The sequence below is a fragment of the Panulirus ornatus genome, chromosome 20 (assembly GCF_036320965.1).
Source record: "Panulirus ornatus isolate Po-2019 chromosome 20, ASM3632096v1, whole genome shotgun sequence".
NCBI lineage: Eukaryota > Metazoa > Arthropoda > Malacostraca > Decapoda > Palinuridae > Panulirus > Panulirus ornatus.
In genome coordinates, this window is record NC_092243.1 from 72,235,051 (window position 1) to 72,262,981 (window position 27,931).

The 27,931-nt window shown below is 41.9% G+C and overlaps 1 protein-coding gene across 2 annotated transcripts in view; it reads left to right on the forward strand.

The window, feature by feature from the left end:
- Positions 1-27,805, forward strand: part of dbe (KRR1 small subunit processome component homolog dbe) — a 67,253-nt gene extending 39,448 nt beyond the window's left edge. For both annotated transcript variants that reach the window (XM_071675224.1, XM_071675223.1), the window contains 4 exons: positions 1,444-1,608; positions 13,867-13,968; positions 22,442-22,804; positions 27,555-27,805. In XM_071675224.1, the coding sequence (XP_071531325.1) occupies positions 1,444-1,608; positions 13,867-13,968; positions 22,442-22,804 (630 nt within the window). In that variant the 3' untranslated portion in view covers positions 27,555-27,805. The remainder of the gene's footprint in view (positions 1-1,443; positions 1,609-13,866; positions 13,969-22,441; positions 22,805-27,554) is intronic.
- Positions 27,806-27,931: the final 126 nt, after the last annotated feature.

Below are 27,931 nucleotides of genomic sequence, written 5' to 3' on the forward strand. Positions count from 1 at the left end.
CGGGGCCCGAACATGCAGGAGGGTGAAAGGTGTGCAAGGAATAGAGTGAATTGGAATGATGTGGTATACCAGGGTTGACGTGCGTCTGGGGTAAACCATGGAAAGTTTTGTGGGGCCTAGATGTGGAAAGGGAGCTGTGGTTTTGGTGCATTATACATGACAGATAGAGACTTGAGTGTGAACGAATGTGGCCTTTGTTGTCTTTTTCTAGCGCTACCTCGCGCACGTGTGGGGGAGGGGGTTATCATTTCATGTGTGGGAGGGTGGTGACGGGAATGAATAAAGGCAGACAGTATGAATTATGTACATGTTTATGTATGTATATGTCTGTGTATGTATATATATATATATATGCTGATTCATGTGAGAAACTGCAGAAGCTGGTGACTGAGTTTGGTAAAGTGTGTGAAAGAAGAAAGTTAAGAGTAAATGTGAATAAGAGCAAGGTTATTAGGTGCAGTAGGGTTGAGGGTCAATTCAATTGGGAGGTGAGTTTGAATGGAGAAAAACTGGAGGAAGTGAAGTGTTTTAGATATCTGGGAGTGGATCTGGCAGCGGATGGAACCATGGAAGCGGAAGTGGATCATAGGGTGGGGAAGGGGGCGAAAATTCTGGGAGCCTTGAAGAATGTGTGGAAGTCGAGAACATTATCTCGGAAAGCAAAAATGGGTATGTTTGAAGGAATAGTGGTTCCAACAATGTTGTATGGTTGCAAGGCGTGGACTATGGATAGAGTTGTGCGCAGGAGGATGGATGTGCTGGAAATGAGATGTTTGAGGACAATGTGTGGTGTGAGGTGGTTTGATCGAGTAAGTAACGTAAGGGTAAGAGAGATGTGTGGAAATAAAAAGAGCGTGGTTGAGAGAGCAGAAGAGGGTGTTTTGAAATGGTTTGGTCACATGGAGAGAATGAGTGAGGAAAGATTGACCAAGAGGATATATGTGTCGGAGGTGGAGGGAACGAGGAGAAGAGGGAGACCAAATTGGAGGTGGAAAGATGGAGTGAAAAAGATTTTGTGTGATCGGGGCCTGAACATGCAGGAGGGTGAAAGGAGGGCAAAGAATAGAGTGAATTGGAGCGATGTGGTATACCGGGGTTGACGTGCTGTCAGTGGATTGAATCAAGGCATGTGTATGGGGGTGGGTTGGGCCATTTCTTTCGTCTGTTTCCTTGCGCTACCTCGCAAACGCGGGAGACAGCGACAAAGCAAAAAAAAAAAAAAAAAAATTGTATATGTTGAAATGTATAGGTATGTATATGTCCGTGTGTGGACATGGATGTATATACATGTGTATGTGGGTGGGTTAGGCCATTCTTTCGTCTGTTTCCTTGTGCTTCCTTGCTAATGCAGGAGACAGCAACAAAGTATAATAAATATAAATAATTAGATAATAATAATGATATGATTTTGAAAATTTGAACTTTCCTTTTTCTCTTCAACAGATTCAAAGCATGATTCGTAATAGAGACAGATTTATTAAACGGAGGCAGAGATTAGTTGGTGCAAATGGCACCACTCTAAAAGCCCTTGAGTTGCTTACTGAGTGCTATGTTCTCATTCAAGGTGGAACAGTAGCTGCTATTGGGCCTCACAAAGGTGTTTTACAGGTAAATATATGATTCACAGTTTTTATACTTGGGGAATGAATATTTAAGATAATCACAGAATTGAAAGAGAATCCTTGGAATGATATCATATGCTTAGTCTGGATAAGTGGTACTGTATTAGGATCCCTATCTGTTAGGAGACTTAGGACTCTTCCCAGTTCATCTATCCTAACATCATTCTTTTAAGTCATTATTCACAAATGACCAACTTGATGTCTATGAATATTTGGTGCAAGTTGGACACTATTGGGCCATGATGCTTCTGGAAGATTTTTTCTCATGCCCACTTTTTTTTCTTCAATTGCTGACTTTACAAAAGCTCTCATTCTATCCAGACATCACTGCACTAATAGTAAATTAGCATTTAAATTGATTAACATTAAAGCTCCTTTATATTATCTATAAACAGATTTTTCCCTGTTACTGTTAAACAGACCCTTTACCACATGGTAACATTCTAACTCCAGGTAGTTGTGCAAAGTAGCAGCCAAAATAGTTTTTCAGACTCTACCTGAAGCTCAGTATAAGACCTCATTAAGGGATTATAAGGGAGGAAAGAGGTTAAAAGTTCTTGCTTATATAGAATGAATAGCATCTGAATACTGTATTAGGTAGAATGGTAGTCTTTAAAGTGAGTATTATGAATGAAAAGTCCTTAGCATGGCTATGCCTTCATAAGTTGACAAAAGGGAATATAGTCTCATTAAGGGACTTGCACCAAAGAAGCCTATTATTTCCCTACTTTTACCGTTGCTAACCTTGAAGCTGTAAGAATGCCATAAGAGGGATTCTGGAGTTATATATTTTAAGACAATTATGGCAAGTTGTTAGAAGCAGTGAAAAGTTTTTATCGAGGATGTAAGGCATGTGTACGTGTAGGAAGAGAGGAGAGTGATTGGTTCTCAGTGAATGTAGGTTTGCGGCAGGGGTGTGTGATGTCTCCATGATTGTTTAATTTGTTTATGGATGGGGCTGTTAGGGAGGTGAATGCAAGAGTTTTGGAAAGAGGGGCAAGTATGAAGTCTGTTGGGGATGAGAGAGCTTGGGAAGTGAGTCAGTTGTTGTTCGCTGATGATACAGCGCTGGTGGCTGATTCATGTGAGAAACTGCAGAAGCTGGTGACTGAGTTTGGTAAAGTGTGTGAAAGAAGAAAGTTAAGAGTAAATGTGTATAAGAGCAAGGTTATTAGGTACAGTAGGGTTGAGGGTCAAGTCAATTGGGAGGTAAGTTTGAATGGAGAAAAACTGGAGGAGGTAAAGTGTTTTAGATATCTGGGAGTGGATCTGGCAGCAGATGGACCATGGAAGCGGAAGTGGATCATAGGGTGGGGGAGGGGGCGAAAATCCTGGGAGCCTTGAAGAATGTGTGGAAGTCGAGAACATTATTTCGGAAAGCAAAAATGGGTATGTTTGAAGGAATAGTGGTTCCAACAATGTTGTATGATTGCGAGGCGTGGGCTATGGATAGAGATGTGCGCAGGAGGATGGATGTGCTGGAAATGAGATGTTTGAGGACAATGTGTGGTGTGAGGTGGTTTGATCGAGTAAGTAACGTAAGGGTAAGAGAGATGTGTGGAAATAAAAAGAGCGTGGTTGGTTGAGAGAGCAGAAGAGAGTGTTTTGAAATGGTTTGGGCACATGGAGAGAATGAGTGAGGAAAGATTGACCAAGAGGATATATGTGTTGGAGGTGGAGGGAACGAGGAGAAGTGGGAGACCAAATTGGAGGTGGAAAGATGGAGTGAAAAAGATTTTGTGTGATCGGGGCCTGAACATGCAGGAGGGTGAAAGGAGGGCAAGGAATAGAGTGAATTGGATCAATGTGGTATACCGGGGTTGACGTGCTGTCAGTGGATTGAATCAGGGCATGTGAAGCGTCTGGGGTAAACCATGGAAAGCTGTGTAGGTATATATATTTGCGTGTGTGGACGTATGTATATACATGTGTATGGGGGTGGGTTGGGCCATTTCTTTCGTCTGTTTCCTTGCGCTACCTCGCAAACGCGGGAGACAGTGACAAAGCAAAAAAAAAAAAAAAGATTATGGTTATGATGGAACCATGGAAGCTGAAGTGAGTCATATAGTGGGGGAGAGGGCGAAAGTTCTGGGAGCATTGAAAAATGTGTGGAAGGCGAGAACATTATCTCGGAAAGCAAAAATGGGTATGTTTGAAGGAATAGTGGTTCTGACAATGTTATATGGTTGCAAGGCATGGGCTATAGATAGAGTTGTGCAGAGGAGGGTGGAGGTGCTGGAAATGAGATGTTTGAGGACAGTATGTGGTGTGAGGTGGTTTGACCGAGTGAGTAATGAAAGGGTAAGAGAGATGTGTGGTTGAGAGAGCAGAAGATGTTTTGAAATGGGTTGGTCACATGGAGAGAATGAGTGAGGAAAGATTGACAAAGAGGATATATGTGTCAGAGGTGGAAGGAACAAGCAGGAGTAGGAGACCAAATTGGAGGTGGAAGGATGGAGTGAAAAAGATTTTGAGTGATTGGGGCCTGAACATGCAGGAGGGTGAAAGGCTTGTAAGGAATAGAGTGAATTGGAATGATGTGGTATACCGCGGTTGACTTGCATGTGAAGCGTCTGGGGTAAACCATGGAAAGTTTTGTGGGGCCTGGATGTGGAAAGGGAGCTGTGGTTTTGGTGCATTACACATAACAGTAAGAGACTGAGTGTGAACAAATTTGGCCTTTGTTTTTTACTAGTGCTACCTCGCGCACATGGGGGGGGTCATTTTATGTGTGGCGATGGGAATGAATAAGGGCAGACAGTATGAATTATGTACATGTGTTTATATGTATATCTCTGTGTGTGTGTGTGTATATATGTATACGTTGAGATGTATAGGTATGTATATGTGCGTGTGTGGATATGTATGTGTATACATGTGTATGTGGGTGGGTTGGGCCATTCTTTCGTCTGTTTCCTTGCGCTACCTCGCGAACGCGGGAGACAGCGACAAAGTATGATAAAAAAGATAAAGTAATAAACAGTTGTGATTATTACCACAGGCGGCTGAGGAGAAAGAACCCACTTAACTCCTGCATACTAGAAAAGGTAACTAAAAGAGGCAGGAGTGGGAGGCTGTAAGTCCTCCCCTCTAGTATTCTTTCTTTCAGTGAGTAGGAACAGAAGGAGCTAAAAGATGACTTTTCCTCAAAGACAGCATTCTTTTCCTGATGCTACATCATTGATGCTGGAAACAGTAAATGTTTGAAAGAAAAAATCATACTAGTGCTGTTTCCTGTGAAGCAAAGCAACACTAGAAACAGACAAAGAAGAGCCTTGTCTCTTCACTCCCATCTGCAAGCTTTCATGTATAATGCACCAGAACCAGAGACCTCTATCTGCAGCTAAGCCCCAGAGGCCTTTCCATTGTGTCCGTGGACAACTTCTTATGCTTTGCTTCAGTCCATTGACCTCATGTCACCCCCTGTATACCAAATTGCTGCAGTGCTTTTCATCCCATGCATCCTTGTACCTTCATGTATGTTTAGGCCCTAGAAACTCAAAAGCCTCTCTCATTCCATTCTTCCATCTCCTTCATGGTCTCCCCTTTCCCTTTCTCTCTCCACTTTCAAACACATATATACTTTATATACTTTCAATCAGTCTCTCTTTACCTATCCTCTCCCCATGTTCAGTCCATTTCAGTACACCCTGTTTTGCTCTGTCAGTCACATTCATCTAACTACAACACCTCTCTCTTATGCCGTCATTCCTTACACAATCAATATTTCTCACACCATATATTTTCCTCAAACATTCCATTTCCAACACATCCACCCCCTTGGACTCTGTTGTATTTAGAACCTACTACTTGCACCCATATAGCACTGCGAGGACTCCTTTACCATCAGTGATACCCATCTTTATCCAGATAGACAGCAACCCCGCTTTCCATGCAGTCAGTGTTCTCTGGACTTTTCCCTCTTTCCCTCCCTATGGCTCTCTTCAGTTTCCATAGTTCCATCTGCTGTTATGTCTTATCCCCGTTGTCTAACACACTGCTCTCTCCTGCTTCTCTTCACTCAAAGTCACACTCAAATCGTCCTGTCTCTCCTCCCTGATCAACCTGACAATCTTACTTTTATTTACATTCACTCAACTTTTTCCATTTGTGCAGTGTCCCATACTCAGTCACCAGCTTTTGCAGTTTTATGCTTGAGCCTTCCACCAGAGCTGTGTCATCTGTAAACAACTGATTTACTCTCTCTCTCTCTCTCTCTCTCTCTCTCTCTCTCTCTCTCTCTCTCTCTCTCTCTCTCTCTCTCTCTCTCTCTCTCTCTCTCTCTCTCTCTCTCTCTCTCTCTCTCTCTCTCTCTCTCTCTCTCTCTCTCACCTGTATATTGTAGAACAACCTCTCTCTCAAAGACCTGTGCATTTACTTCCCTCACCACCTCATTCACGAGTAGATTGAACAGCCTTGGTGACATCGCACACCCTTGATGTAGACTCACCTTCACTTGGAATCACTCTAATGATAATAATAATTGTTAACTGCCTTTCATACCTGTTTACCATTTCTTGCATTTGTAGGTAGTGCTGGGAACAAATGAAGCAATGTCTTCATTTGCTCTTATCTACTCTTAGTTTATCATGAGTAATGCTCTGAAATAACAGCTTGCTATCCACAACCAGGCCCCACAGACTTTTCCATGGTTTTCCCCTGACTGCTTCACATGGCCTGTTTCAGCCCATTGACTGCATATTGGTCTTTATGCACCATATTGCTCCAGTTCATTCTGTCCTTTGCATACCTCACACCCTCTTGCTTGTTCAGGCTTTGAACACTCAAAGCATCTTCCACTCCATCCTTCTGCCACCTCTTTGGTTTTTACCTTTTCCTCATTTCCCCCACTTCTGACGTGTATACCTACTTAGTCATCATCTCCTCACTCATTCTTTCATCCATATGTCCAAACCATTTCAGTTCACCTCTTTTGCTATCCCATGCAAACTTCTCTTACTGCCATATCTCAAATCATTATGCCACATATTGTCCTCACACATTTCACATCCAATTTATCCTTCCAGTTTCATACTTTTTTTATCTAGGGATCGTGCCTCACATGCATACAACACCATTAGGACTATTATACCATCAGACATAACCATCCTTGCCACTTAGACAGTACACTCTCTTTTTGCACTTTCCTAAATGTACCCAGGGCCTAAGCTCTCACACCCAACCTGTGGCTTACTTCAGCTTGCCTTTGGCGAAAGTGGGAAACATCGAATAGGTATTAAAAAAACAAGGATTCTTTAGTCAAGTGGATAGAGTTCTTGCTTTGGAATTCAGAAGTTATGAGTTCAAGCCCAAGCCACCATGGTGCTGATGGGAACAAGTATTATATGATTCTTTCTAGACTGGATAAGTTGTTGAAGTGCTTTTCTCTTTTGGTGGACTTCTGTAACAAGGATATCTTCATATTAGTTTTTAATAAACAAACATGCCTGCTACATCAAGGATAGCACATGCCACACCGTGATACTCTTCCCTTCCCCTGAAACCCAATCTTCTTTTATTTCTGCTGATAATAATTGAAAGAAGTTCTTCAAAAGTCCAAGCACACTTATAAAAAGAAAGTGTGCTAACTTGACTTCCACTGACAATTTTTTTTTTGGTCCTTAACCAGAAGCATATCCAACAACTTTTTTAGTTCTGTCTTTCCTCCTCTTTTCTGACCTGATCAATCTGCTGATAACTCTAACTGATAAAGTGTGTCTGAACTAGCACCAATCTTTGCTTTCCAATTTTTTTTTTTTTTTATTATTATACTTTGTCGCTGTCTCCCGCGTTTGCGAGGTAGCACAAGGAAACAGACGAAAGAAATGGCCCAACCCCCCCCCCATACACATGTATATACATACGTCCACACATGCAAATATACATACCTACACAACTTTCCATGATTTACCCCAGACGCTTCACATGCCTTGATTCAATCCACTGACAGCACGTCAACCCCGGTATACCACATCGCTCCAATTCACTCTATTCCTTGCCCTCCTTTCACCCTCCTGCATGTTCAGGCCCCGATCACACAAAATCTTTTTCACTCCATCTTTCCACCTCCAATTTGGTCTCCCTCTTCTCCTCGTTCCCTCCACCTCCGACACATATATCCTCTTGGTCAATCTTTCCTCACTCATTCTCTCCATGTGCCCAAACCACTTCAAAACACCCTCTTCTGCTCTCTCAACTACACTCTTTTTATTTCCACACATCTCTCTTACCCTTACGTTACTCACTCGATCAAACCACCTCACACCACACATTGTCCTCAAACATCTCATTTCCAGCACATCCATCCTCCTGCGCACAACTCTATCCATAGCCCATGCCTCGCAACCATACAACATTGTTGGAACCACTATTCCTTCAAACATACCCATTTTTGCTTTCCGAGATAATGTTCTCGACTTCCACACATTCTTCAAGGCCCCCAGAATTTTCGCCCCCTCCCCCACCCTATGATCCACTTCTGCAAGAAAATAGTGAAATTGGAGAAAAATGTAGCTTAGACATTGAAGCTTATTGATACAGTGGTTAAATTGATGAGAACTGCTATTGACGTTTGTGTAAATAAATTATACATTTCCTTTTTCCATAGCCAGAGGTTGAACCATTATGTGACATTCATTTTTTCATTCATTTCAAGCTAGAAGTTTCAGTTTTCTAAATTGTTTCTTACATTTTTCATATGTATATATATGTATGTGTGTGTGTGTGTATATATGTGCGTATGTATGTGTATGTGTGTGTATGTGTATATGTATTTTTTTTTTTTTTTTTTTTATACTTTGTCGCTGTCTCCCGCGTTTGCGAGGTAGCGCAAGGAAACAGACGAAAGAAATGGCCCAACCCCCCCCCATACACATGTATATACATACGTCCACACACGCAAATATACATACCTACACAGCTTTCCATGGTTTACCCCAGATGCTTCACATGCCTTGATTCAATCCACTGACAGCACGTCAGCCCCGGTATACCACATCGCTCCAATTCACTCTATTCCTTGCCCTCCTTTCATCCTCCTGCATATTCAGGCCCCGATCACACAAAATCTTTTGCACTCCATCTTTCCACCTCCAATTTGGTCTCCCTCTTCTCCTTGTTCCCTCCACCTCCGACACATATATCCTCTTGGTCAATCTTTCCTCACTCATCCTCTCCATGTGCCCAAACCACTTCAAAACACCCTCTTCTGCTCTCTCAACCACGCTCTTTTTATTTCCACACATCTCTCTTACCCTTACGTTACTCACTCGATCAAACCACCTCACACCACACATTGTCCTCAAACATCTCATTTCCAGCACATCCATCCTCCTGCGCACAACTCTATCCATAGCCCACGCCTCGCAACCATACAACATTGTTGGAACCACTATTCCTTCAAACATACCCATTTTTGCTTTCCGAGATAATGTTCTCGACTTCCACACATTCTTCAAGGTTCCCAGAATTTTCGCCCCCTCCCCCACCCTATGATCCACTTCCGCTTCCATGGTTCCATCCGCTGCCAGATCCACTCCCAGATATCTAAAACACTTCACTTCCTCCAGTTTTTCTCCATTCAAACTCACCTCCCAATTGACTTGACCCTCAACCCTACTGTACCTAATAACCTTGCTCTTATTCACATTTACTCTTAACTTTCTTCTTCCACACACTTTACCAAACTCAGTCACCAGCTTCTGCAGTTTCACACATGAATCAGCCACCAGCGCTGTGTCATCAGCGAACAACAACTGACTCACTTCCCAAGCTCTCTCATCCCCAACAGACTTCATACTTGCCCCTCTTTCCAAAACTCTTGCATTTACCTCCCTAACAACCCCATCCATAAACAAATTAAACAACCATGGAGACATCACACACCCCTGCCGCAAACCTACATTCACTGAGAACCAATCACTTTCCTCTCTTCCTACACGTACACATGCCTTACATCCTCGATAAAAACTTTTCACTGCTTCTAACAACTTTCCTCCCACACCATATATTCTTAATACCTTCCACAGAGCATCTCTATCAACTCTATCATATGCCTTCTCCAGATCCATAAATGCTACATACAAATCCATTTGCTTTTCTAGGTATTTCTCACATACATTCTTCAAAGCAAACACCTGATCCACACATCCTCTACCACTTCTGAAACCACACTGCTCTTCCCCAATCTGATGCTCTGTACATGCCTTCACCCTCTCAATCAATACCCTCCCATATAATTTACCAGGAATACTCAACAAACTTATACCTCTGTAATTTGAGCACTCACTCTTATCCCCTTTGCCTTTGTACAATGGCACTATGCACGCATTCCGCCAATCCTCAGGCACCTCACCATGAGTCATACATACATTAAATAACCTTACCAACCAGTCAACAATACAGTCACCCCCTTTTTTAATAAATTCCACTGCAATACCATCCAAACCTGCTGCCTTGCTGGCTTTCATCTTCCGCAAAGCTTTCACTACCTCTTCTCTGTTTACCAAATCATTTTCCCTAACCCTCTCACTTTGCACACCACCTCGACCAAAACACCCTATATCTGCCACTCTATCATCAAACACATTCAACAAACCTTCAAAATACTCACTCCATCTCCTTCTCACATCACCACTACTTTATCACCTCCCCATTTGCGCCCTTCACTGAAGTTCCCATTTGCTCCCTTGTCTTACGCACTTTATTTACCTCCTTCCAGAACATCTTTTTATTCTCCCTAAAATTTAATGATACTCTCTCACCCCAACTCTCATTTGCCCTTTTTTTCACCTCTTGCACCTTTCTCTTGACCTCCTGTCTCTTTCTTTTATACATCTCCCACTCAGTTGCATTTTTTCCCTGCAAAAATCGTCCAAATGCCTCTCTCTTCTCTTTCACTAATACTCTTACTTCTTCATCCCACCACTCACTACCCTTTCTAATCAACCCACCTCCCACTCTTCTCATGCCACAAGCATCTTTTGCGCAATCCATCACTGATTCCCTAAATACATCCCATTCCTCCCCCACTCCCCTTACTTCCATTGTTCTCACCTTTTTCCATTCTGTACTCAGTCTCTTCTGGTACTTCCTCACACAGGTCTCCTTCTCAAGCTCACTTACTCTCACCACCCTCTTCACCCCAACATTCACTCTTCTTTTCTGAAAACCCATACAAATCTTCACCTTAGCCTCCACAAGATAATGATCAGACATCCCTCCAGTTGCACCTCTCAGCACATTAACATCCAAAAGTCTCTCTTTCGCACGCCTGTCAATTAACACGTAATCCAATAACGCTCTCTGGCCATCTCTCCTACTTACATAAGTATACTTATGTATGTCTTGCTTTTTAAACCAGGTATTCCCAATCATCAGTCCTTTTTCAGCACATAAATCTACAAGCTCTTCACCATTTCCATTTACAACACTGAACACCCCATGTATACCAATTATTCCCTCAACTGCCACATTACTCACCTTTGCATTCAAATCACCCATCACTATAACCCGGTCTCGTGCATCAAAACCACTAACACACTCATTCAGCTGCTCCCAAAACACTTGCCTCTCTTGATCCTTCTTCTCATGCCCAGGTGCATAAGCACCAATAATCACCCACCTCTCTCCATCAACTTTCAGTTTTACCCATATTAATCGAGAATTTACTTTCTTACACTCTATCACATACTCCCACAACTCCTGTTTCAGGAGTATATATATATATATATATATATATATATATATATGTATATATATATATATATATATGTATATATATATGTATATTATCCCTGGGGATAGGGGTGAAAGAATACTTCCCACGTATTCCTCGCGTGTCGTAGAAAGCGACTAGAGGGGACGGGAGCGGGGGGCCAGAAATCCTCCCCTCCTTGTATTAACTTTCTAAAATGGGAAACTTTCCAATTTTTGTCTGCCTAAAAACCTAAACTTTTCCTTTCCCTTGGAAGCACACCTTGGTTCAGCTTATTCCTAAGAGGGAGACTTCTCTAACCCCTCCAACTATCACCCCATTGCTTTCATTTTTGCTGTCTCCAAGGTGTTTAAAACTCTCCTAACCTCTCACTTTCTTCAACATCTGGAATCCCATTCTCTTCTTTCAGATCACAAGTATGTGATATACCTCAGGGTGTCCTCCTGTGACTTTACCTCTGGTTGCCCTCATTCAAGGATTTTGATGAAATTTTTTTCATAGCACCCAACATCTTTATATATGTATATGACTTGCATTGAGATATGGACTCTTGTGGGAATATGAATGCAGATGATGCAAAGGGTACGAGGGACCTGAAAAGAATTGATTGCATCATCATACAGTGGGACCTTGACAGACTTCAGTGTTGGTCTGCTCCTTGGTTTAAGCTCATCCCAAGCAAATGTAAAGTAATGAGGGTGGGATGAAGTGGAAAATAAGCTTGAAGATTTTGTGTGTGAGGACTTTGGAGTTGACATCATCCCTAAACTGTTGCCAGAGTCCCACATTAGGATTATAGATTTTTCTTTCTTTCTTTCAAACTATTCGCCATTTCCCGCATTAGCGAGGTAGCGTTAAGAACAGAGAACTGGGCCTTTGAGGGAATATCCTCACCTGGCCCCCTTCTCTGTTCCTTCTTTTGGAAAAATAAAAAAAAAATAATGAGAGGGGAGGATTTCCAGCCCCCCGCTCCCTCCCCTTTTAGTCGCCTTCTACGACACGCAGGGAATACGTGGGAAGTATTCTTTCTCCCCTATCCCCAGGGAGGATTATAGATAAGGAGGCAAAATGTGTGCTGGCAAATATTAGAGTAGCTTTCAAGTATATGTACAAGGAAATATTTAGCCAGTTGTTTGTTTCTTGCATGAGGCCATCACTAGAATGTGTTTCTTGAATTTGGTCAATACACTAAGAAAAGTACAAATACCTAATATAGAATGTCCAGAGGAGGGGAACAGAGATGTGTTTTAATTAAGAAAGTTGAGGCACAGGGAAAGACTAGAAGCCTTAAATTTGTCTGTATTGGGAGAGAGGGGTGACTTGAATGGTACCTTTTAAGTTTTTAAACCAGATTGATGATACAGCCAATGAACGGTTGTGTAAAGGATGTACAGATAGGACAGATAAAGGGTATAGCATGAAATTAAACAAAAAACTCGCTAAAAATAAGAAATGTAATAAAGTACTTTTATAGTATAGGAGTGTTTGATGAATGGAATAAAAGAACTGAAGACATGGTATATGTAGAGAGCTATTATAGATTTTCATAGTTGTATTGCAGTAGAGCCTTTTTTATGAGATGGGTCTTCATGAATGTAGAACTCCCTCCTCACATGTCCTTTCATGTATGGGATTATTGAATGTTTAGGATTGCTGTTTTAGCTTGCCCTGCTTAGATGAAAACATTTGTATTGTGTTAGTTTCCTCATAATACCCTAATTGATGCTAAGAAAATAATCCTAGTATTAACTAGGATCTCTTTCCAGGGGCTTCTACAGCCCAAGGTTGCACTACTTCCCATAGCAGGGAAATATGAATTCCTTTGGTGAGATAAGTTCTTTGATGGGACTGTGATACATCCCTGCCATAGGTGATTTTGTGATATTTTGCTCCTGGTGTAACCTTAAGTAGGCAGAATTTGGGAACACCAACTTGTCATTTACATACAGTAATGTGAAAGGAAATATTGTTTTAAGCAACAACAGCCGTACATGTACAAGACCTTTTTAAGCTATCCCTGTTATATACAGTGGATGCACTGTTGTGCACATCGCCACAGAGAGTAGGGCATCCTTGCCTTTTGCATGCTTGCAGATTGGGGTTGGAACCCCCAGTTCTGGAAGATTAATTCCCAGAAAAATGTATACCTGTATTGTATATGTATACACTTAATCCATCCAGTATACTTGGGAATAGAGCTAGTGATATAAGATAGAAATGTCCTGTAATGTGTCTCTGATATGTACAAGTGAGTAAGCTGCATCTTAACCAAAGCCATTTACTCTGTTACAATTGCTTTCGAGTCCCTCTATGTTAGAATATGTGAATGTGTAGGAATTTTATGTAATTTAGAAAGATTCTGAAATTGTTAGGAAATAAGGGTATACAATTGTGTTGGGTGTTGACCCACTTGATTATAAGGACTTTATTTGAATATTCGACCATCCTGATTTGATTAATGTATTCTTGTATAGTTTTATGTACAACACACGATTATTTTTATGTTTATGTATTTAATTTGATCCTCAGGTTGTGCGTGTAGTGACTGACACAATGAAAAATATCCACCCTGTGTATCTGCTTAAGGCTCTTATGATTAAAAGACAGTTAGTCAAAGACCCAAACCTAAAGGTAAGGAAGAAGTGAATTTCTGTTCTCCTAAAGTCTTTAGCTGTGCATAGAACTTACAGTTTGTAAAGTTTTTTTTTTTTTTTTTTTTTGCTTTGTCGCTGTCTCCCGCGTTTGCGAGGTAGCGCAAGGAAACAGACGAAAGAAATGGCCCAACCCTCCCCCATGCACATGTATATACATACGTCCACACACGCAAATATACATACCTACACAGCTTTCCATGGTTTACCCCAGACGCTTCACATGCCTTGATTCAATCCACTGACAGCACGTCAACCCCTGGTATACCACATCGCTCCAATTCACTCTATTCCTTGCCCTCCTTTCACCCTCCTGCATGTTCAGGCCCCGATCACACAAAATCTTTTTCACTCCCATCTTTCCACCTCCAATTTGGTCTCCCTCTTCTCCTCGTTCCCTCCACCTCCGACACATATATCCTCTTGGTCAATCTTTCCTCACTCATTCTCTCCATGTGACCAAACCATTTCAAAACACCCTCTTCTGCTCTCTCAACCACACTCTTTTTATTTCCACACATCTCTCTTACCCTTACGTTACTTACTCGATCAAACCACCTCACACCACACATTGTCCTCAAACATCTCATTTCCAGCACATCCACCCTCCTGCGCACAACTCTATCCATAGTCCACGCCTCGCAACCATACAACATTGTTGGAACCACTATTCCTTCAAACATAGCCATTTTTGCTTTCCGAGATAATGTTCTCGACTTCCACACATTCTTCAAGGCTCCCAGAATTTTCGCCCCCTCCCCCACCCTATGATCCACTTCCGCTTCCATGGTTCCATCCGCTGCCAGATCCACTCCCAGATATCTAAAACACTTCACTTCCTCCAGTTTTTCTCCATTCAAACTCACCTCCCAATTGACTTGACCCTCAACCCTACTGTACCTAATAACCTTGCTCTTATTCACATTTACTCTTAACTTTCTTCTTTCACACACTTTACCAAACTCAGTCACCAGCTTCTGCAGTTTCTCACATGAATCAGCCACCAGCGCTGTATCATCAGCGAACAACAACTGACTCACTTCCCAAGCTCTGTCATCCCCAACAGACTTCATACTTGCCCCTCTTTCCAAAACTCTTGCATTCACCTCCCTAACAACCCCATCCATAAATAAATTAAACAACCTTGGAAACATCACACACCCCTGCCACAAACCTACATTCACTGAGAACCAATCACTTTCCTCTCTTCCTACACGTACACATGCCTTACATCCTCGATAAAAACTTTTCACTGCTTCTAACAACTTGCCTCCCACACCATATATTCTTAATACCTTCCACAGAGCATCTCTATCAACTCTATCATATGCCTTCTCCAGATCCATAAATGCTACATACAAATCCATTTGCTTTTCTAAGTATTTCTCACATATATTCTTCTAAGCAAACACCTGATCCACACATCCTCTACCACTTCTGAAACCACACTGCTCTTCCCCAATCTGATGCTCTGTACATGCCTTCACCCTCTCAATCAATACCCTCCCATATAATTTGCCAAGAATACTCAACAAACTTATACCTCTGTAATTTGAACACTCACTCTTATCCCCTTTGCCTTTGTACAATGGCACTATGCACGCATTCCGCCAATCCTCAGGCACCTCACCATGAGTCATACATACATTAAATAACCTTACCAACCAGTCAACAATACAGTCACCCCCTTTTTTAATAAAGTAGAAAAGCAAAATAGGTTGTGCTTCTTCTTTTACAAATTTTCTTTTTATAGTTAGATTGTGATGGGCCTTATCATTATCTTTTTCTTTCATCTTTTATTTTGGATTTGTTCACCATTTCCCCTGTAAGCACTAGGAATAAATGAATAGAAGGCCTCATTTTGCTCACATCCCTTCTCTAGCTCTCATTTGTAATGCACATAGCCCCCTATCAACATCCATGCAATGCAAGCTTTTCTGTGGTTTCCCTTAGCTGCTTCATATGACTTAGTGTATGCCATTGACAGCGGTTGCCCCTTGTATACCACATCTTTAAGTTCACTCTGTCCCATTCACACCTTTCACCCTCCTGCATGATCAGGCCCAAAGCAGTCAAAATCTTATTCACTCCATCCTTCCATCTCCAGTTTGATCTCATTCTCTGTGTACCCTTGTTTGCTTACATGTATTTTCTTTTTGTTTAGTTCTCTCTGCTCATATTCTCCAAATGTCCAAACCATTTCAGCACACCCTCTTCAGCTTTCCGAACAATGCTCTTTTTTTTAACCCCCCTTCACTTACTGTATCATTTCTAACTTGATCAACCCTCATCACACCACATATTGTCCTTACATTTCTTTTTCAACATTTTCATCCTCTTTTGTTCAATCTTATGCATAGCCCATGCCTCTTGTCCATGTCTACTATACCTTTAAACATATTCATCTTTGCCCTCCCAGATAGTGACCTTACTTTCCACACATTCCTCAATGCTACATGGACCTTCACCCCCTTCACCCAAACAGTAACTCACCCCAGCTTCCATGGCTTCATTCACTGCTGTGTCTACTGGCTGGTATCTAAAACATTTTACTTCCTTGCAAGTTCTATCCATTCAGAATCATTCCCAGACTAATTTGTCTCTTAGACTGCTAAACCTAAAAACCTTGTTTTAACTCACATTTACTCATAAACCCTTTCCTTTTACACATTCTCCTGGACTTAGAGACCAGCTTCTGCAGTTTCTTATGCAAATTTGCCACCAGCAGACTCCCATTCCCCTCTCTCTAAGCCTCTTGCATTTAATTCCCTCACCAGCCCATCCACTCTTAGATTAAAAACCATGACATCATGCACCCTTTATGCAGACTACCTTCACCTGTAACCACTTACCCTCATCTCTGCCTATTTGCACATAAACCTTACTCTTTTGAAAAATTCTCTACTGCATGTAGTAACTTTCTTCACATATCAAATATTCTTAACACTTTCCACAAAGCAGCCTATCAACCCTAGCATATGCTTTCTCTAGATTCAGCAAGGCTACACACATATCTTACTTTTTCTCTGTGACCCCATGTTCTCACTTCTGCTACTCCAAAATTGTTAACACTCTCCTAAACAAACACTTTTTGCATGTGCTTAGAATCCCATTCTCTTTCAGATCACCGGTATGGATCTGAGCTCTTGGTATACTGTTGATCAGTCCTGTGTGATTCACCCCTTTTCCTCCTGTGTCAGGGATTTTGTTGAAACTTTTCTTGTAGCTCTTGACATCTCCAAAGCTCTCTGAACTCCCTTCCTTTGGTGAAAACTTTGAATAAGATGAAAGGTGGTAAGGCAGTGGGAGTGGATAGGATTGTGGTTAAATTTCTCAAGATAGGAGGTGACTGTACTATTAGTTGGTTACTAGGATTTTTAACGTATGTATGGCTCATGGTGAGGTACCAAGGGTTGTTGGAATGCCTGTTTAGTCTTATTGTTATAAAGGCAAGGAGGATGAAAGTAAATGTTCAAATTACAGAGGTATATGTTTGTTAAGTGCACTTCACCAGGTATACATTACTTTCTCAATCAAACTACCTCACACCACATATTGTCCTCAAACATTCCATTTCCAACACATCAACCCCATTTATTTATTTTCATACTTGATTGCCGTTTCCCATGTTAACGAGGTAGAGTTAATAAGAGTGGCTTGATTAGGGCCTTAGTTCCCTGTACTGTTGGATCCAACATTTATTTATTTATTTATTTGTTTTGTTTTGTCGCTGTCTCCCGCGTTTGCGAGGTAGCGCAAGGAAACAGATGAAAGAAATGGCCCAACCCACCCTCATACACAATGTATATACATACATGTCCACACACGCAAATATACATACCTATACATCTCAATGTACACATATATATACACACACAGACACATACATATATACCCATGCCCACAATTCACACTGTCTGCCCTTATTCATTCCCATCGCCACCTCGCCACACATGGAATACCATCCCCCTCCCCCTCATGTGTGCGAGGTAGCACTAGGAAAAGACAACAAAGGCCCCATTCGTTCACACTCAGTCTCTAGCTGTCATGCAATAATGCCCGAAACCACAGCTCCCTTTCCACATCCAGGCCCCACACAACTTTCCATGGTTTACCCCAGATGCTTCACATGCCCTGATTCAATCCACTGACAGCACGTCAACCCCGGTATACCACATCGATCCAATTTACTGTATTCCTTGCCCTCCTTTCACCCTCCTGCGTGTTCAGGCCCCGATCACACAAAATCTTTTTCACTCCATCTTTCCACCTCCAATTTGGTCTCCCACTTCTCCTCGTTCCCTCCACCTCCGACACATATATCCTCTTGGTCAATCTTTCCTCACTCATTCTCTCCATGTGCCCAAACCATTTCAAAACACCCTCTTCTGCTCTCTCAACCACGCTCTTTTTATTTCCACACATCTCTCTTACCCTTACATTACTTACTCGATCAAACCACCTCACACCACACATTGTCCTCAAACATCTCATTTCCAGCACATCCACCCTCCTGCGCACAACTCTATCCATAGCCCAGGCCTCGCAACCATACAACATTGTTGGAACCACTATTCCTTCAAACATAGCCATTTTTGCTTTCCGAGATAATGTTCTCGACTTCCACACATTCTTCAAGGCTCCCAGGATTTTCGCCCCCTCCCCCACCCTATGATTCACTTCCGCTTCCATGGTTCCATCCGCTGCCAGATCCACTCCCAGATATCTAAAACACTTTACTTCCTCCAGTTTTTCTCCATTCAAACTTACCTCCCAATTGACTTGACCCTCAACCCTACTGTACCTAATAACCTTGCTCTTATTCACATTTACTCTTAACTTTCTTCTTTCACACACTTTACCAAACTCAGTCACCAGCTTCTGCAGTTTCTCACATGAATCAGCCACCAGCGCTGTATCATCAGCGAACAACAACTGACTCACTTCCCAAGCTCTCTCATCCACAACAGACTTCATACTTGCCCGTCTTTCCAAAACTCTTGCATTCACCTCCCTAACAACCCCATCCATAAACAAATTAAACAACCATGGAGACATCACACACCCCTGACGCAAACCTACATTCACTGAGAACCAATCACTTTCCTCTCTTCCTACACGTACACATGCCTTACATCCTCGATAAAAACTTTTCACTGCTTCTAACAACTTGCCTCCCACACCATATATTCTTAATACCTTCCACAGAGCATCTCTATCAACTCTATCATATGCCTTCTCCAGATCCATAAATGCTACATACAAATCCATGCTCTTCCCCAATCTGATGCTCTGTACATGCCTTCACCCTCTCAATCAATACCCTCCCATATAATTTACCAGGAATACTCAACAAACTTATACCTCTGTAATTTGAGCACTCACTCTTATCCCCTTTGCCTTTGTGCAATGGCACTATGCACTCATTCTGCCAATCCTCAGGCACCTCACCATGAGTCATACATACATTAAATAACCTTACCAACCAGTCAACAATACAGTCACCCCCTTTTTTAATAAATTCCACTGCAATACCATCCAAACCTGCTGCCTTGCTGGCTTTCATCTTCCGCAAAGCTTTCACTACCTCTTCTCTGTTTACCAAATCATTTTCCCTAACCCTCTCACTTTGCACACCACCTCGACCAAAACACCCTATATCTGCCACTCTATCATCAAACACATTCAACATAAAAGATTATTTTTTTCTATTTGATTTTCAGACAGTTGGATGAGAAAACATGATTGAGTATTGATGTAGGGGCCTTAACAAAATATTGGGAAAACCCTCCAGAATACTTTCTTAGGATTTATATCTCTGTGGTTCTCTTCACCCATGTGCATTTAATTGTGTCTAGTCTTAGTGCTTTTCTATTTCCTGGAAGGGTTTGGATGTGCTATGTTTATATGTGTAAGAATTAATGTATCTCCATTTGTGTTTTGTGTGTATGAAAGTACGTGTATTTACATTTAAGGTAATGTTTATGTGTTTGAAAAGAATAATGCAGTACATTTTCCCCATATCTCTTTTGCTATATCCTGCTTCATATATTTTTTTTTTATTTCTACATACATAAGTATGGAAGTAAGGGGAGTAGGGGAGGAATGGGATGTATTTAGGGAATCAGTAATGGATTGTGCAAAAGATGCTTGTGGCATGAGAAGAGTGGGAGATGGGTTGATTAGAAAGGGTAGTGAGTGGTGGGATGAAGAAGTAAGATTATTAGTGAAAGTGAAGAGAGAGGCATTTGGACGATTTTTGCAGGGAAAAAATGCACTTGAGTGGGAGATGTATAAAAGAAAGAGACAGGAGGTCAAGAGAAAGGTGCAAGAGGTGAAAAAGAGGGCAAATGAGAGTTGGGGTGAGAGAGTATCATTAAATTTTATGGAGAATAAAAAGATGTTCTGGAAGGAGGTAAATAAAGTGCGTAAGTCAAGGGAGCAAATGGGAACTTCAGTGAAGGGCGCAAATGGGGAGGTGATAACAAGTAGTGGTGATGTGAGAAGGAGATGGAGTGAGTATTTTAAAGGTTTGTTGAATGTGTTTGATGATAGAGTGGCAGATATAGGGTGTTTTGGTCGAGGTGGTGTGCAAAGTGAGAGGGTTAGGGAAAATGATTTGGTAAACAGAGAAGAGGTAGTAAAAGCTTTGCGGAAGATGAAAATCGGCAAGGCAGCAGGTTTGGATGGTATTGCAGTGGAATTTATTAAAAAAGGGGGTGACTGTATTATTGACTGGTTGGTATGGTTATTTAATGTATGTATGACTCATGGTGAGGTGCCTGAGGATTGGCGGAATGCGTGCATAGTGCCATTGTACAAAGGCAAAGGGGATAAGAGTGAGTGCTCAAATTACAGAGGTATAAGTTTGTTGAGTATTCCTGGTAAATTATATGGGAGGGTATTGATTGAGAGGGTGAAGGCATGTACAGAGCATCAGATTGGGGAAGAGCAGTGTGGTTTCAGAAGTGGTAGAGGATGTGTGGATCAGGTGTTTGCTTTGAAGAATGTATGTGAGAAATACTTAGAAAGCAAATGGATTTGTATGTAGCATTTATGGATCTGGAGAAGGCATATGATAAGAGTTGATAGAGATGCTCTGTGGAAGGTATTAAGAATATATGGTGTGGGAGGAAAGTTGTTAGAAGCAGTGAAAAGTTTTTATCGAGGATGTAAGGCATGTGTACGTGTAGGAAGAGAGGAAAGTGATTGGTTCTCAGTGAATGTAGGTTTGCGTCAGGGGTGTGTGATGTCTCCATGGTTGTTTAATTTGTTTATGGATGGGGTTGTTAGGGAGGTGAATGCAAAAGTTTTGGAAAGAGGGGCAAGTATGAAGTCTGTTGTGGATGAGAGAGCTTGGGAAGTGAGTCAGTTGACGTTCGCTGATGATACAGCGCTGGTGGCTGATTCATGTGAGAAACTGCAGAAGCTGGTGACTGAGTTTGGTAAAGTGTGCGAAAGAAGAAAGTTAAGAGTAAATGTGAATAAGAGCAAGGTTATTAGGTACAGTAGGGTTGAGGGTCAAGTCAATTGGGAGGTAAGTTTGAGTGGAGAAAAACTGGAGGAAGTAAAGTGTTTTAGATATCTGGGAGTGGATCTGGCAGCGGATGGAACCATGGAAGCAGAAGTGGATCATAGGGTGGGGAAGGGGGCGAAAATCCTGGGAGCCTTGAAGAATGTTTGGAAGTCGAGAACATTATCTCGGAAAGAAAAAATGGCTATGCTTGAAGGAATAGTGGTTCCAACAATGTTGTATGGTTGCGAGGCGTGGACTATGGATAGAGTTGTGCGCAGAAGGATGGATGTGCTGGAAATGAGATGTTTGAGGACAATGTGTGGTGTGAGGTGGTTTGATCGAGTAAGTAATGTAAGGGTAAGAGAGATGTGTGGAAATAAAAAGAGCGTGGTTGAGAGAGCAGAAGAGGGTGTTTTGAAATGGTTTGGGCACATGGAGAGAATGAGTGAGGAAAGATTGACCAAGAGGATATATGTGTCGGAGGTGGAGGGAAGGAGGAGAAGTGGGAGACCAAATTGGAGGTGGAAAGATGGAGTGAAAAAGATTTTGTGTGATCGGGGCCTGAACATGCAGGAGGGTGAAAGGAGGGCAAGGAATAGAGTGAATTGGATCAATGTGGTATACCGGGGTTGACGTGCTGTCAGTGGATTGAATCAGGGCATGTGAAGCGTCTGGGGTAAACCATGGAAAGCTGTGTAGGTATGTATATTTGCGTGTGTGGACGTATGTATATACATGTGTATGGGGGTGGGTTGGACCATTTCTTTCGTCTGTTTCCTTGCGCTACCTCACAAATGCAGGAGACAGCGACAAAGCAAAAAAAAACAAAAAAAAAACATAAGATATTCAATACACCACTCAGGTATCTTCATTTATTTTTTTAATTCCTTAAATTGTCTGAAACATTAATGATAATTGATCTTCTTTCTCTCAACAGAATGAAGACTGGTCTAGGTTTGTACCTAATTTCAAATCCAAAAATGTTCCAAGAAAGAAGCCAATGGTCAAGAAAGTGAAGAAGCCTTACACTCCATTTCCACCAGATGCCACAGAAAGTAAAATTGACAAACAATTGGCAGAGGGCAAGTTCTTTATTGACCAAGAAGAAATAAAAGCATCCAAGAAGAGAAAAATCACTGAAGAAAAGAAAAAAGAGAATGCTAAGAAGCAGAGGGAGAAAAGATCCAAGGCCTTTGTGGCACCTGAGGAGCCAAAGTATACATCATGTACCCCAAAAGCTAATTGTGATGTTGACATTGACTCTCTTAAAAGGAAACTAAAAAATAGAAAAAACAATTAGGTAATTAGTAATTTTTGAATATTTGTATAGAATGCTTTTAAAATGCTTATGGAAATAAGTTCAAGAATATTATGATACTTGGCATGATGATGAATTTGCTGTATTTCTGAGATGTAACTTATTTTGAATCTTGAAATTTTAATATCATTTCTTGTGTGGCGGGATGGCGACGGGAATAAATAAGGGCAGACAGTATGAATTATGTACATGTGTATATTTGTATATGTCTGTGTGTGTATATATATGTATACGTTGAGATGTATAGGTATGTATACGTGCGTGTGTGGACATGTATGTATATACATATGTGTGTTGGTGAGATGGGTCATTCTTTCGTCTGTTTCCTTGCAGCGACAAAGTATAATTTTTTTTTTTTTTTTTTTTTTTTTTTTTTTATACTTTGTCGCTGTCTCCCGCGTTTGCGAGGTAGCGCAAGGAAACAGACGAAAGAAATGGCCCAACCCCCAACCCCCCATACACATGTACATACACACGTCCACACACGCAAATATACATACCTACACAGCTTTCCATGGTTTACCCCAGACGCTTCACATGCCTTGATTCAATCCACTGACAGCACGTCAACCCCTGTATACCACATGACTCCAATTCACTCTATTCCTTGCCCTCCTTTCACCCTCCTGCATGTTCAGGCCCCGATCACACAAAATCTTTTTCGCTCCATCTTTCCACCTCCAATTTGGTCTCCCTCTTCTCCTCGTTCCCTCCACCTCCGACACATATATCCTCTTGGTCAATCTCTCCTCACTCATTCTCTCCATGTGCCCAAACCATTTCAAAACACCCTCTTCTGCTCTCTCAACCACGCTCTTTTTATTTCCACACATCTCTCTTACCCTTACGTTACTTACTCGATCAAACCACCTCACACCACACATTGTCCTCAAACATCTCATTTCCAGCACATCCATCCTCCTGCGCACATCTCTATCCATAGCCCACGCCTCGCAACCATACAACATTGTTGGAACCACTATTCCCTCAAACATACCCATTTTCGCTTTCCGAGATAATGTTCTCGACTTCCACACATTTTTCAAGGCTCCCAAAATTTTCGCCCCCTCCCCCACCCTATGATCCACTTCCGCTTCCATGGTTCCATCCGCTGACAGATCCACTCCCAGATATCTAAAACACTTCACTTCCTCCAGTTTTTCTCCATTCAAACTCACCTCCCAATTGACTTGACCCTCACCCCTACTGTACCTAATAACCTTGCTCTTATTCACATTTACTCTCAACTTTCTTCTTCCACACACTTTACCAAACTCAGTCACCAGCTTCTGCAGTTTCTCACATGAATCAGCCACCAGCGCTGTATCATCAGCGAACAACAACTGACTCACTTCCCAAGCTCTCTCATCCCCAACAGACTTCATACTTGCCCCTCTTTCCAGGACTCTTGCATTTACCTCCCTTACAACCCCATCCATAAACAAATTAAACAACCATGGAGACATCACACACCCCTGCCGCAAACCTACATTCACTGAGAACCAATCACTTTCCTCTCTTCCTACACGTACACATGCCTTACATCCTCGATAAAAACTTTTCACTGCTTCTAACAACTTGCCTCCCACACCATATATTCTTAATACCTTCCACAGAGCATCTCTATCAACTCTATCATATGCCTTCTCCAGATCCATAAATGCTACATACAAATCCATTTGCTTTTCTAAGTATTTCTCACATACATTCTTCAAATCAAACACCTGATCCACACATCCTCTACCACTTCTGAAACCGCACTGCTCTTCCCCAATCTGATGCTCTGTACATGCCTTCACCCTCTCGATCAATACCCTCCCATATAATTTACCAGGAATACTCAACAAACTTATACCTCTGTAATTTGAGCACTCACTCTTATCCCCTTTGCCTTTGTACAATGGCACTATGCACGCATTCCGCCAATCCTCAGGCACCTCACCATGAGTCATACATACATTAAATAACCTTACCAACCAGTCAACAATACAGTCACCCCCTTTTTTAATAAATTCCACTGCAATACCATCCAAACCTGCTGCCTTGCCGGCTTTCATCTTCCGCAAAGCTTTTACTACCTCTTCTCTGTTTACCAAATCATTTTCCCTAACCCTCTCACTTTGCACACCACCTCGACCAAAACACCCTATATCTGCCACTCTGTCATCAGACACATTCAACAAACCTTCAAAATACTCATTCCATCTCCTTCTCACATCACCGCTACTTGTTATCACCTCCCCATTTGCGCCCTTCACTGAAGTTCCCATTTGCTCCCTTGTCTTACGCACCCTATTTACCTCCTTCCAGAACATCTTTTTATTCTCCCTAAAATTTACTGATAGTCTCTCACCCCAACTCTCATTTGCCCTTTTTTTCACCTCTTGCACCTTTCTCTTGACCTCCTGTCTCTTTCTTTTATACTTCTCCCACTCAATTGCATTTTTTCCCTGCAAAAATCGTCCAAATGCCTCTCTCTTCTCTTTCACTAATACTCTTACTTCTTCATCCCACCACTCACTACCCTTTCTAAACAGCCCACCTCCCACTCTTCTCATGCCACAAGCATCTTTTGCGCAATCCATCACTGATTCCCTAAATACATCCCATTCCTCCCCCACTCCCCTTACTTCCATTGTTCTCACCTTTTTCCATTCTGTACACAGTCTCTCCTGGTACTTCCCCACACAGGTCTCCTTCCCAAGCTCACTTACTCTCACCACCTTCTTCACCCCAACATTCACTCCTCTTTTCTGAAAACCCATACTAATCTTCACCTTAGCCTCCACAAGATAATGATCAGACATCCCTCCAGTTGCACCTCTCAGCACATTAACATCCAAAAGTCTCTCTTTCGCGCGCCTGTCAATTAACACGTAATCCAATAACGCTCTCTGGCCATCTCTCCTACTTACATAAGTATACTTATGTATATCTCGCTTTTTAAACCAGGTATTCCCAATCATCAGTCCTTTTTCAGCACATAAATCTACAAGCTCTTCACCATTTCCATTTACAACACTGAACACCCCATGCATACCAATTATTCCCTCAACTGCCACATTACTCACCTTTGCATTCAAATCACCCATCACTATAACCCGGTCTCGTGCATCAAAACCGCTAACACACTCATTTAGCTGCTCCCAAAACACTTGCCTCTCATGATCTTTCTTCTCATGCCCAGGTGCATATGCACCAATAATCACCCACCTCTCTCCATCAACTTTCAGTTTTACCCATATTAATCGAGAATTTACTTTCTTGCATTCTATCACATACTCCCACAACTCCTGTTTCAGGAGTATTGCTACTCCTTCCCTTGCTCTTGTCCTCTCACTAACCCCTGACTTCACTCCCCAGACATTTCCAAACCACTCTTCCCCTTTACCCTTGAGCTTCGTTTCACTCAGAGCCAAAACATCCAGGTTCCTTTCCTCAAACATACTACCTATCTCTCCTTTTTTCACATCTTGGTTACATCCACACACATTTAGGCATCCCACTCTGAGCCTTCGAGGAGGATGATCACTCCCCGCGTGACTCCTTCTTCTGTTTCCCATTTTAGAAAGTTAATACAAGGAGGGGAGGATTTCCGGCCCCCCGCTCCCGTCCCCTCTAGTCGCTTTCTACGACACGCGAGGAATACGTGGGAAGTATTCTTTCACCCCTATCCCCAGGGATAATATACACATATATATACATATACACACACACACACATACACATACATACGCACATACACACACACACACACACATACATATATATACATATGAATAATATATAGAAATGAATATTTAAGTCAATTGGGAGGTAAGTTTGAATGGAGAAAAACTGGAGGAAGTAAAGTGTTTTAGATATCTGGGAGTGGGTCTGGCAGCGGATGGAACCATGGAAGCGGAAGTGGATCATAGGGTGGGGGAGGGGGCGAAAATTCTGGGAGCCTTGAAGAATGTGTGGAAGTCGAGAACATTATCTCGGAAAGCAAAAATGGGTATGTTTGAAGGAATAGTGGTTCCAACAATGTTGTATGGTTGCGAGGCGTGGGCTATGGATAGAGTTGTGCGCAGGATGATGGATGTGCTGGAAATGAGATGTTTGAGGACAATGTGTGGTGTGAGGTGGTTTGATCGAGTAAGTAACGTAAGGGTAAGAGAGATGTGTGGAAATTAAAAGAGGGTGGTTGAGAGAGCAGAAGAGGGTGTTTTGAAATGGTTTGGGCACATGGAGAGAATGAGTGAGGAAAGATTGACCAAGAGGATATATGTGTTGGAGGTGGAGGGAAGGAGGAGAAGTGGGAGACCAAATTGGAGGTGGAAAGATGGAGTGAAAAAGATTTTGTGTTTTCGGGGCCTGAACATGCAGGAGGGTGAAAGGAGGGCAAGGAATAGAGTGAATTGGATCAATGTGGTATACCGGGGTTGACGTGCTGTCAGTGGATTGAATCAGGGCATGTGAAGCGTCTGGGGTAAACCATGGAAAGCTGTGTAGGTATGTATATTTGCGTGTGTGGACGTATGTATATACATGTGTATGGGGGTAGGTTGGGCCATTTCTTTAGTCTGTTTCCTTGCGCTACCTCACAAACGCGGGAGACAGCGACAAAGCAAAAAGAAAAAAAAAAAATACATAAGATATTCAATACACTACTCAGGTATCTTCATTTATTTTTTTAATTCCTTGAATTATCTGAAACATTAATGATAATTGATCTTCTTTCTCTCAACAGAATGAAGACTGGTCTAGGTTTGTACCTAAATTCAAATCCAAAAATGTTCCAAGAAAGAAGCCGATGGTCAAGAAAGTGAAAAAGCCTTACACTCCATTTCCACCAGATGCCACAGAAAGTAAAATTGACAAACAAATGGCAGAGGGCAAGTTCTTTATTGACCAAGAAGAAAGAAAAGCATCCAAGAAGAGAAAAATCACTGAAGAAAAGAAAAAAGAGAATGCTGAGAAGCAGAGGGAGAAAAGATCCAAGGCCTTTGTGGGACCTGAGGAGCCAAAGTATACATCATATACCCCAAAAGCTAATTGTGATGTTGACATTGACTCTCTTAAAAGGAAACTAAAAAATAGAAAAAACAATTAGGTAATTTTTGAATA